The sequence below is a fragment of the Entamoeba histolytica genome, genomic scaffold (genome assembly GCF_000208925.1).
Source record: "Entamoeba histolytica HM-1:IMSS scf_1104750516311 genomic scaffold, whole genome shotgun sequence".
NCBI classification, from domain to species: Eukaryota; Evosea; order Mastigamoebida; family Endamoebidae; genus Entamoeba; species Entamoeba histolytica.
The window spans coordinates 51-11,900 of NW_001915173.1; the positions used below are offsets into that span (position 1 = coordinate 51).

The window sequence follows — 11,850 nt, forward strand, 5'->3', positions numbered from 1 at the left end:
TTATCCATTACTTAATATTTATCATTCTCTTGAATATCACTCATTTTAAATAAACAAAATCATGAACTTTTATGAATGAAGATATTATCCTTTATTTACTTAATAATACATTAATCTGTATTTTGTTAAAAGAATATTATTTTTTAATTAAATTGATATTAATCAATAATCCATTCATTAAACAAACCTTATATTATTCTCTCAATTTTTCAATAAGATTGAAATACATATAATTCTATCTTTTTGTTGTAATGATAAATTGAGAATAAACCATCAAAAGAAAAGACATTCTTTCTTTTTTTATGAACAATCAAAGAGTCATCATCATTGTTTCATTCATGGAATTTATATGCAATACTTTCTTTTTTACAAATGGAATAACTCATTTTTATGAGTTTTTTAATAAACCCAAATAAAATTAATCAAATTCAATTTATGGCTTGTAATTATAATCAACATCATGTGAACAAGCAGTCATATCTCCATTGTATTGTTTCATTGTTGGACGACTCCATCCACCGAATGGAGTGAAATCACCAAAACTATCCCAACTATCATAATGAGCATACCACAAAGGATATTCATCAGCATATTTAAAAGTATAGTCAAGTCCAAAGATTTGATCCCAATTATTATAATTTGTATAAATACCAGCCTTAAATCCAATTGCTCTTTGTTGGTTGATTATTATCATTTTAAAGAGATGAGTGTGTATTATCTTTGGTTAATTAGTATGAATAGAGATTATTGATTTATGTACAATATTTATAGAGTAACTTCATTTTGATAATATTCAAATATTATTTATTCTTAATAAAATGAAATTAGATATAAAAATTAATAAATATTATTTATTTTTAACTTTAACGACTATACTATTATCTTATCATACTTATTTATATATTCATTAATAATTAAATTGTTTCAATTATTTATTGGATTATTTCGTTATAAATTGATTCCTTTATATATAGATAATAAAATTCATAAACTAGTTAAAAGACACAGTCAAATGTTATTTACTTAGAAGTGAGTTACATTTAATATATAGTAAATAATTCTAATGAATTGTAATAATGAATATTATTAAAAGTTGAATTATTTCAAACTATGAATCTTAATAAAGACAATTAGATATTTAATTCAATAAAAAAAAAGAATTGTTTACTTAGAATGAATGAGGGAAGTAAGAGTGTTTGAATAAAAAAAAAAACAAAAATAGAAATGTATATTAAATATTAAAAGTATCAACTTTGCTTTAATGTTGATTAAAAGCAATGATTTATTTTTTCAAGTATTTGAATAAATCAATATTAATATTAAAGATATACGAAAAATGGTATGAAACATTGAATTTTTTTTTCAAATAAAAACAATAGCAAAATTACTAATTTATAAATAAAATGATTTTAAATTAAATTTTTGTATAATATTTTTAAAAGAGAAAGAAGTTATTCATCAAAAGTAAGTAAATCGTCAATAAAATCACCATCTAATATTAATGACTTAATCCCAACAAAGTAATCTCCCATATCTGATCTGAATTGGTTAATATCTATATTATCATGGTTATTAACCCAAATAGTTAATTGGTTAATTGATGATGGTAAATCTATTTTGTTAAGATAATACTTCTTTCTTTTTACGAAAAGTACAAAAAATAATTCTTTTAATTGAGTTGTTTTAGTTAAAGAAATTGATTCAACAATTCCACAACTAATTTGAGTAACAGTTTTAGGAATCATTGAATCAATAAGATAAGATAAATTTCCTAAAGATAATGATTGTAAATAACAATTATTAATTCCATTGTCAAGAAGATAAGGAGTAGTAAGTGAAGTTAAAGAAGAAGGGAAAATAAGTTTTCCAGGTAATTGAGGAAGAGAAAGTTCTTTTAATCCTGAGTTAAGAATAACTTCTTTTTTAAATTTATTTTTAATTACAAGTTTAGTTAATGTAGTTGGTGAAATAAATTTACAAAGAACTTTATCTAATTTTAATTCTTGAAGGTATTTCATTTTGTCAATAAAAGGCATGAATTGAAAAACTCTTAATGAAGTTACTTTAACTGTATCTATATTGGGAATTAAAAGGTCTACAAGAAGACCAGTGATTTTAAGTCTTTTTAAACAATTAGGAAGAGTATATGACTTAGCTTTTTGACAAATTTCAAGAGAAGTTAAACAATTAAATGGGGTTAAATCAACATTAAGTTCAGCACATCCAAAATATTCATTAGTAAGAGATCCAAATGCTAATTTTAATTTTGTTGGTAAATATTTTTCATTAAACCATTCTTGATGTTTAGTAATAACAGACTTTGAATAATCAAATTGACTTGATGACTCTATAGGGAAAAATGGATAACATTCAATTGGATAAAGACGAGTATTTTTAACAAAGAAATGATACAATGGAAATGTTTTAATAATAGTATCAATTGTAATTGATTTATCTTTATCAGTTAATGAATAATGTCCCCACTTATTCTTATCTCCAAAAATAACACTAACTCTGAATGAACCTTTTCTAATAATCTGTAATATATCTTTAAGACATAACCATGAAGTTTCACTTTCAACAAAAATAATAAGATGATTTAAATTTTGCATTTTTAATATTGTCTCATTAATACAATCTGCTTCAACTTGAAGAGTATTTGCTTTTTGATATCCAGAATAATCAAATCCTTCCAATTGATTATTTGAAATGATTTGATTCATTTTGATTGATGTAAGTTTACTTCCCCATTTTTGTGTTATTTTTTCTAGACTAAAACAATTATTAAAATTTACTCTAATTCTTTCAACTTTATTAAATTGTTCTTCTGTTAAACTTGTTAATTGTTTTGGATGTAATTGAAGTGTTTCAATATTTGGAAAGTATAAAAACAATTTATCAATAAATGAACGAACGTGGTCATTTGAATTAACAATAAAATATGAATAATAAACATTGTTTCTAACAACACTATAATCAAACAAAGGATTTACTCTAAGTCCAATACCTGACTCTTGACATTTTTTAGAGACTTGAAAAAAATGAGTGACTGTTCTAAAGTCTTGAATGTATAGAAGTACATTCATCATAAATGGAAGTTCTAACTTTACTTTGCTCATACCTTTTTTATTATTGAGTTTTTCTTTCAATCTTTTTTATTGATTTACTATTACTTTAGTGAAAAAAAAATAATAAGATTATTATGAAAAGACAATTTTTGATAAAAAATCTTTACATCAAAATTAATATATTTTTTTAATATGAAAAGAAAACCAACTGTGTCATTCAAAAAGAAAGTAAATCAAGCACTTTTAGAACCAAGCCTCTTTTTACAATTTGGACAGAAATGGACTGCGTTTTTGAAATTTCGCATACAGCAGAAAATAAGACCACAACAACAAAATCCAAGCAATGTAAAAATACAACACATAAGGCATGCCATACCTCCAGCTTCATACTTTACAACTGTTGTAACTGTCATATTACAACGAGGACAAAATGCTTGTTGTGGATCTCTTCCAAATGGGAGTTGGGTTTGTGGTGATGCTCCTGTTCCTTGTGTTTGAACAACAACAATTGGTTGTTGTGCTGGCTGACCCATTGGTGATGGTTGTGCATACCCTGGAGCTTGGTTATACATTGGTTGTGTTGGTTGTGGATACATTGGTTGTGCTGGTTGACCCATTGGAGTTGATTGGTCATACATTGGCTGATTGTACATTGGTTGTGCGTACATTGGTTGTTGTACATTTGGATTAACTGGTTGTTGTACATTTGGATTAACTGGTTGTTGTACATTTGGATTAACTGGTTGTTGAACTTCAGAAGTAGGTTGAACAACTTCTGGTTGAGGTGCTTGATTTTCTGTAGGTTGAACAGTTTCTTGTTGTGTGGGTTGTTGTACATTTGGATCAACTAATTGTTGTTGAACTTCAGAAGTAGGTTGAACAGTTTCTGGTTGAGGTGCTTGGTTAACTTCTGGAACAGGTTGTTGTTCTGTTTCTTGAGGTTGTTGGTTAACTTCTGGAACAGGTTGTTGGTTAGCGTCAGGAGCATCAGGGACTTGATAGGTTGAATCAGTCATTAAATAAATAAGGAGTTAATGAGATAAGATAGAGTCTCAATAAATAAAGTACTTTAAAAATAAACAACCATTAAATTTCTTGTGATATGGAAATGGGGTAATTTTGTCTCAACAAAAAGGGTTAATGTTTATGTATAATTTAAAATATTATTATAATTAAAAAGTTATTTAATTATTATTCTTTTTATATGATTTTTCATTTTCCTGTTTGTTTATTTGTTAAAAAAAAAATAAGTTTTTATAAAAAAAGGATTATATTTTCCAAAAAAATTGAAAAGTAAAAAAAAGAATGATTTAATGTCAGTGATATTGTTATTGAATTTTAGTTTTTATAAAAATATTGTCTTATATTCATTATTCCTCTTTAAGTTTTTATCATTTTTGTTGGAAGAAAGGAGTTTTTAAAAAATTGAAGAATGAAAATCAGAAATATTATACACAACATTAAAATCAATCAAACATTGAAGAATCAAATTATTTATTTCATTATTATTTTGTTTTTGATGAAATAATACCAATTCAATACTTATGGTTATTATTTATTAATATTTGTTATAATTATTATTAATGAAGTATTTATTATGAAGGAGTATTGTTAAATAATCAACATTCAAGTATATTTAATAATGTTGGTTTTGAATTAAACATATTGATATTGTCAAGATAAAGTGATAAGTGAATAATAATAATCAATAAGATAAAATAGAGTCATAATATTCTTAACATAGTCAACATAAAATAATAAAATAAAAGAATATAAAATCAAAATTAAATAAAAATTTAAATGAAGAGAATATTTGAGTTGATAATGATAGTTGAAAAAAAAATAATTCACAAGAAATAAAACATGGTGAAGAAAGTGAAACGTTCATTTCTCAATATGATGAAAATCTAATTATTAAATAAATCATAATTAATTAATTTTTGTTTTTATTTAATTTAAACTTTTTACTATTTTTGTATATACAATTATACCCTTATTTTTCAATGAGGAATTAATATTTCTATCGTTTTTTTTTTTTCTTTTTGGAAGGTGTGTATTTTTTCAAAAATATAGTTTTTTTGGTTTTACTTATAAAATAAATTTTGATTTATTACTTTGTAATAACAATTTGGATATTTGAAAAAATTATTAAAAAGTATCGCTTTGTGAATTATTTTATTTAGTTTTTTTATGTATTTTTTCGTGATTATTGAAATGGTTATTTAAATATTCAGATGAAAAACTTAATTAAAAAGTTATTGGATAAAAAAGTTAAAGATTTACTTAAGTAACAGAGACAACAGAGTTAGAATGCTCTTTTACAGGAAAGTATAGTAACAATAATTTGAAGGAGTATGAAAAGAGCCAAAAAACAAGAAAAAAGAAACAGGTTATTTAAATAATAATTAAGAATTAGTTTGGGAATGAGAAATAATATAAAATAAAAAAAAAGTTGAGAAGATGTAATGATGAAAATTAATAAATATTTTTTTGTAGACTTTAATAAAAATAAAAAGAAAGAAGCATAAAAGATATGACAAATAACATTATTACTTAATAAGAGAAAATTTAATTGAAATTTGTTAAACTGAAAAAGAAATTAAGTATTTTATTAAATACTGAAATATATCCATTTTGAAAGGTATTTTAATTAAACAAATGGGAAACAAAAAAAGAATGAAAGAAAGGATAACAAATTGATAACATTAATAGAGAAAATTAAAGTAGAAAATATTATATTTTGTATATTAAAGAAGAAACAAAGAAATAAATAACAAAAGGATAATAAAAAGATATTAGGAAATATTATATTATCAATCTAATCACAAAGAAAAGCAAAGAAAGAATAAACAAATAAATTATAATTATTCAACAAAATTTAAAAAAAGAGAATGATAATTATTAATTAAATATTAAACTGTTTAAAATTCAAAACAATAAAATCAATATTAATTCAATAGTAAAAAAAGTATTATCAATGTTTAATAAGTTGTTCATTATTTTTCAAATTTTTAATATTCCATTTTTTCACTTTTGTTTTTGGTCCTAAACAAAGCATTATTTCATTTGTATTTATTTCAGTAATTTGTGAGTTTTTATACGTTAAATATCTAATAACATCACACGTTATTGTATTTATTGTACAACTATATAAATCAATACTATGACAAATTCCATATATACTTAAAGTATTACAATCAACATTAGTTAACTTAATTGAATTACATTTTAATTTTAAATAATCAAATTGGCAATTTTGTAAATTAATATAACTAAAAGGAAATTCACAAAAATCAATTTCTTTTCCTTCATAATTCCAAAGTTCCATATTTTTATTTCTTAAAGTAAAATATTGAATATCATTTAAAATAGTTTCTTTATCATTATATTTAAAATTGATTGTTTGTAAATTGTTATTGTTTTCAACATTTATAAAATTATTACAAGAATTTATTATTGCTGAAGTAATTTGATTTGTATCAATATAAATGTTATTTTCTTTAAGTAATATACCATTATGATACCATTTTATTTCTTGAATACAACTAATTGCAATTTTTTTTAATTTATCATCATTTATGTCAATTGATTTTCCTTGATAATTATTTAATATTAATTTTTGTAAATAACATTTTGAAATGTCAATTGATGCTTTACAGTGTTTAATAGTTAATGATTTTAAATTAGTTGGAATAACAATAATAAGACTTTGTTTTTCAACTTTTTGTATTGTTAATGATTCAATAACAAATGGTGTTAAATCAATTCTATTTACTTCATAGTCATTTAAAATATTTTCAATAATAACATTTTGTATATTATTTTTATTAATTATTTCATTAATTTGTTCGATTTTATCTAAAATATCACTTTCAATATAAACAGTATTATTATATTTTTTAAAATTATTTAAATATTTATTTTCATATGGTAGTAATGGTAAATAATGTAAACTTATTGTTGATTTATTAAATATTCTAGTATAAAATTTACAATTAACAAATTGCTTAAAATCAATTTGTTTTAATAAATTAGTATTTGTAAATCTATATTCATTTAAAATAATAATAAAATTGATTTGTTTATGTTTATTAACATTAATTTTTTCTAAATATTCTTGAATTTCAAGAATATTACAAATAATAATAACTTTTTTTAATGTTGGTAATTCAATTAATTTTTTTATTATATTAAAATCAATTGAATGTATAATAACTAATTCTTGTAATTGAATAAAATAATTTGGATGTTTTAATTGAAATTTCATACTAAAATCAATATTTATTCGTATTTTTCTTATTTTGGAACAAAACCATTTTGTATCAAATACTTTTGTTTGATTTGTTCTTTCATTCCATCCTCCTATTTCAATAAGTGGAATATCATTTGCTGTTATTTTGTATAATCGTTCTGAACATCTTCTAACATAAAATGTTTGTAAATTAGGAAATAATGGAATAATTTCATCAAATGAATGATGAATTGTTAATTCATATGGATTGACATAAATCGTATTGATTGCTTCTTCACATGATTTACTTACTTGTGCAAATCTCCCTACATCTTTTAATGTTGGTAAATACAATAAAACATTCTTTAAAAAAACATTTTCTAAATGAATCATTTTTTGTTGGTATTCTTTTTAGAAGTTCTGTTTTTTAAGTTTTAATAAAAATGAAGAATAATTTCAATATTAGAAATATTTAGTTTTTTTAATAATTTACTGCTTAACTACTAGGAATTTTTTTAACTATTGTAGAAGTAAAATAATATTGTTTTTTATTTTTTTGTGATTATATAAATCCATTTGAATGGAAAATCCTTTTCCAATGCAGGAAATACATCAAATTTTAATGCTAAGTGCAATGGTTATTGTATATAAAGTCTTTGTATATTTTAAATAAAACAAAACATGACACAGAAATCCAACTCATACAATAAAAGAATGAATGTCAATAGCAATAAATGGCATAATAATAATAACAATAATAATAATGGTAAACGAAATACCAAGGAAAAAAGGGGATTAGAAGACGAAAGGCACAAATTAAAACAAATAAGAAACAATGTAAATATAATAATAATAAAGATTATACAAATAACAAATATAAATGAATAACAATAAATGATATACAAAAAAGCATAAAAAGAATACAAGTGAATGAAACAAAGGAGAATATGAAGAAATACACAAGAAGTAAGAAGGTAAAAGAAAAAGATGGAATGATATTCTTTAAGAAGTATATTCAATCAAAAAGAAAAAGATAATTGAAAAAAAAAATGCAAGAAGAAATTAAAAACAAAACCCAAACAAAGAAATGAAAGAAAGGTGTAAAATTACAAGAATAATAAATAACAAAGAAAGTATAATGAAAATACAAGAAGAAATACAACAAAAGAAAGAAATAGAAATTTAATTGAATTGATGTATTGTTTTGCAATTAATTGGTTGAATAAGAAATTATACAAGAAAATAAGAAATGAACAAATAGAAAGTATAATAAAAGTAATAAACATCAATGTCAATAATGAAAAAGAATATATTAATTATATTAAAATATCACATAAAATAAAAGAAAATACTAAACAATACATTAAAATGAAAGTAAATGATATAATAGAAGAGTAGAATGTGATTCAATAATAAAAACATCATATTAAAGAATAACTCTACATAAATTGATGAAGAATATCTTAACACTCTCATCAATAATATAAAAGAAATGAAAATAGAAAAATGTACTAACATTAATTACTACTGGAAAAGAAAAGAGGTTGACCGATTAATAAATGAAATTAATAATAGATGGATATTGTCATGAAGCAGAATGGATTATCTGCAAGATGATATGAAGATGATTTCAATTTGTATGCACCTTTATCTCCAAAATAAAATAATAAGAGATAAATTTGATGAAATTAAAGAAATCCTAAAGAAAATCAATAGACTAGAAGATTTGGTCAAGGGAAGGAAATGGTACAGAATAAAGTGCATCATGAAATTAAATGAACATGATGAAGAAGGAATAAAAGTTAAAGCACTAGAAAGAATAAAGTACCTAAAATATATGATGACTATGATCAAAGAAAGAATTAAATTTAATAAGGAAGAAAGGGTCAGAATCAATACAAATAAAATCATGTTTGATTCTAACAAGAAAATTAAAATAAGGAAGAAACAAAAAATGAAATATACCCAAATAACGATATTACTTTAGAATATTGGAAATCGTTATATGAAACACAGGTGATATTAAATAAAGATAACTGGAAAATAAAACAAATCATCTCGTGGAATGAAAGATATATCAATTATGATAGTGTCATGATAACAATAAATGAATTAAATTTAAGTATAATGAAAATTAATAACTGGAAAACACCAGGAATAGACACTGTATATGAGTATTATTGGAAAATGATGTCATCATCAAGAGAAATCATTCTTAGTATCTTCAATGAATGGTTGAACTTCATTCAAAACATCCCATTAGACATGGTAAGTGGAAGAACTTTATTAATCCACAAAGGAGGTGATATGAATAATGTCACTAATTATCGTCATATCAGTTGTACAAATGTAATTATGAAAGTATTTACCTCATTATTAAAAGAAAAGATTCACAGAAGACTTAACATGAATAATGAATCATTTAAAATTAGTAATAAACAATTGAGATGTAAGTTACAATCTTTAGCTGCTAAAGAATGAATAATTAATAGTTATATGATGAAGCAGCAAAAAGAAGAAAAATACCCAAAATATGATGAGTCATATTATGACATTAAGAAAGCATATGACACTGTCAACCACGAATGGATAATTGAAACATTAAAATATTTTAATTATGAGTTTGTCATCATTGACATTATTGAAAGTATGATGACTAGATTGAAGATATTCATCGGTTATAAATTTAATGAATATCTAGGCAATATTAAATTAAATAGATGAATTTTACAAATGATTCCTTATCAAATCTACTCTTCATCATACAGATGAATGTAATTTCTCAAATCATCGAAGAGAAATTCCCAAAAGCAAATCACACATTATATATCGATGATTTGCGAATAATGACACAAAGTAGTGAAGAAATGGGAATAATCCACAATGAAATTAAAGAAATAATAAGTATATTGAAATGAATGAGAAAAAGTCAGGAATGGTATTAAAAAACATTAAAGAAATACCAAATGGAATGCAAAACATCCCCCTAGTTGAATATGATGACTTGTATAAATATTTAGGTGTATGGCAATCTGATGAAATTGATGATACCTTCAATTGTAAAACCATCAAAGAAAAAATGATGAAAAAGATGGAAGAAATAAACAGTGATGAAAGTAGTAATAGAAGATATATTACTAGAATAAACACAGAAGTAATCAATATCTTCAGATATTCAGCATCAGTTGTAAATTGGAAAATCACTGACCTAGATAAAATGGATTTGGAGATAAGAAAATATTTAAGAAAGGCAAAATACATTGGTGAAACTCCAAAGATCGGTTGTATGTCATTATATAAGAAATGGGTGAAGGATTAATAAATATAAATGATGAATATGTTATTGAATTAATTAGAACAGTGATGTACTACTGTACCAGAGAAAGTGAAATAGGAAATAACATATTAGATAGATGGTACAGTAAGAAGGGAATATGGAATAGAATTAAAAACAATAATTCATAAAATAAATGAAACAAAAATAGAAGAAATAATAAATGAAGGGATTGAAAAGAAAAAAAGAAAACGAAGTAGTAGTAGAAATAAAAATTATTGACAAATACATCAAAAAATGGAAGTGTCATCAAACAAATGGATATTTTAGAAGATGGTTTGAGTCAAAATGAGTAGATAAAACTACTACAGTGAAAGCATAGAAGTCCATCAATATAAAAAAGAATGTATTTCTACAATTAACTAAAATGCAAGATGGAGCAATATTTTGTGGGTATAGAAAATCAAAAATAATGAAAAATGAAAGATTGAAATACTGCCCACTTTGTAAAGACAAGATAGCAACAGTAGAACACATTCTACTATCTTGTATTTATCATAATAAATCACAAATGGAAAAACATGACCATATAGGCATAATAATATGGGAGGGATTAATAAGAAAATACACTGGAAATAAACAATATAAAAACCCCCATATGAAACAGTATTCAAATATAAAGACATCACAATGATATTTAACAAACAAATAATGCCTAAAAGTGAATAACAATATCACAAAATACCAGACATATATGTATTAGATAAAAAGAATAAAACCAGTTTATTATTTGATATGACTATTGTGGCTGATTACAATATTAATGGAGCCTATTGGAAGAAAAGAAATAAGTATAAGGAATTAAAGAATATTCTAATGAAAATAGAAAAATAAAAGATGTCAAAATAATTCCAGTAGTAATTTCAAATAAATAAATGGATTAATATATAAAGAAAGTATTAAATTAATTAAAGAAATAAAAATTGAAATTGACATCGAGCAAGAAATTAAAAACCTTGTAATACAAAACATGATGGATGTAATTGAATACTACTTCTATCACAACCAAACATACTCCGTAGAGCTGCTTGAAGAAGAAGACGAAGGGACGGGATTAGTCTCCCCTGAGCCAGGAAGAATAGAAGCTAGTTCTATTAATACTTAATTAATTGCTTTTTATTATCATTTTTATTGTTTCATTTCTTCTTTTATAATTTGATTTATTTTATAAATCTTCATTATAATATATTGAAATTGTTTATGACAAATAAACAAAA

The 11,850-nt window shown here is 23.0% G+C and overlaps 3 protein-coding genes and 1 pseudogene across 3 annotated transcripts, besides 3 other annotated features; all 4 read right to left on the minus strand.

Moving 5' to 3' along the window:
- Positions 1-433: 433 nt before the first annotated feature.
- EHI_003240 lies at positions 434-694 on the minus strand (annotated as a pseudogene).
- Positions 695-1,451: 757 nt separating this feature from the next.
- Positions 1,452-3,119, minus strand: EHI_003250 (uncharacterized protein; the record flags this gene model as incomplete). Its single annotated transcript, XM_644229.1, has 1 exon — positions 1,452-3,119. The coding sequence occupies one exon, from the start codon at positions 3,117-3,119 to the stop codon at positions 1,452-1,454; it is 1,668 nt and encodes a 555-aa protein (XP_649321.1).
- A 182-nt stretch (positions 3,120-3,301) lies between these two features.
- EHI_003260 (uncharacterized protein) lies at positions 3,302-4,084 on the minus strand (the record flags this gene model as incomplete). Its single annotated transcript, XM_644228.1, has 1 exon — positions 3,302-4,084. One exon carries the CDS (start codon positions 4,082-4,084, stop codon positions 3,302-3,304), a length of 783 nt encoding a protein of 260 aa, XP_649320.1.
- An 839-nt stretch (positions 4,085-4,923) lies between these two features.
- Positions 4,924-5,020: a repeat region.
- Positions 5,021-6,042: 1,022 nt separating this feature from the next.
- Positions 6,043-7,692, minus strand: EHI_003270 (uncharacterized protein; the record flags this gene model as incomplete). Its single annotated transcript, XM_644227.1, has 1 exon — positions 6,043-7,692. The coding sequence occupies one exon, from the start codon at positions 7,690-7,692 to the stop codon at positions 6,043-6,045; it is 1,650 nt and encodes a 549-aa protein (XP_649319.1).
- A 192-nt stretch (positions 7,693-7,884) lies between these two features.
- Positions 7,885-8,374: a repeat region.
- Positions 8,375-8,437: 63 nt separating this feature from the next.
- Positions 8,438-11,752: a repeat region.
- The last annotated feature ends 98 nt before the right edge of the window (positions 11,753-11,850 follow it).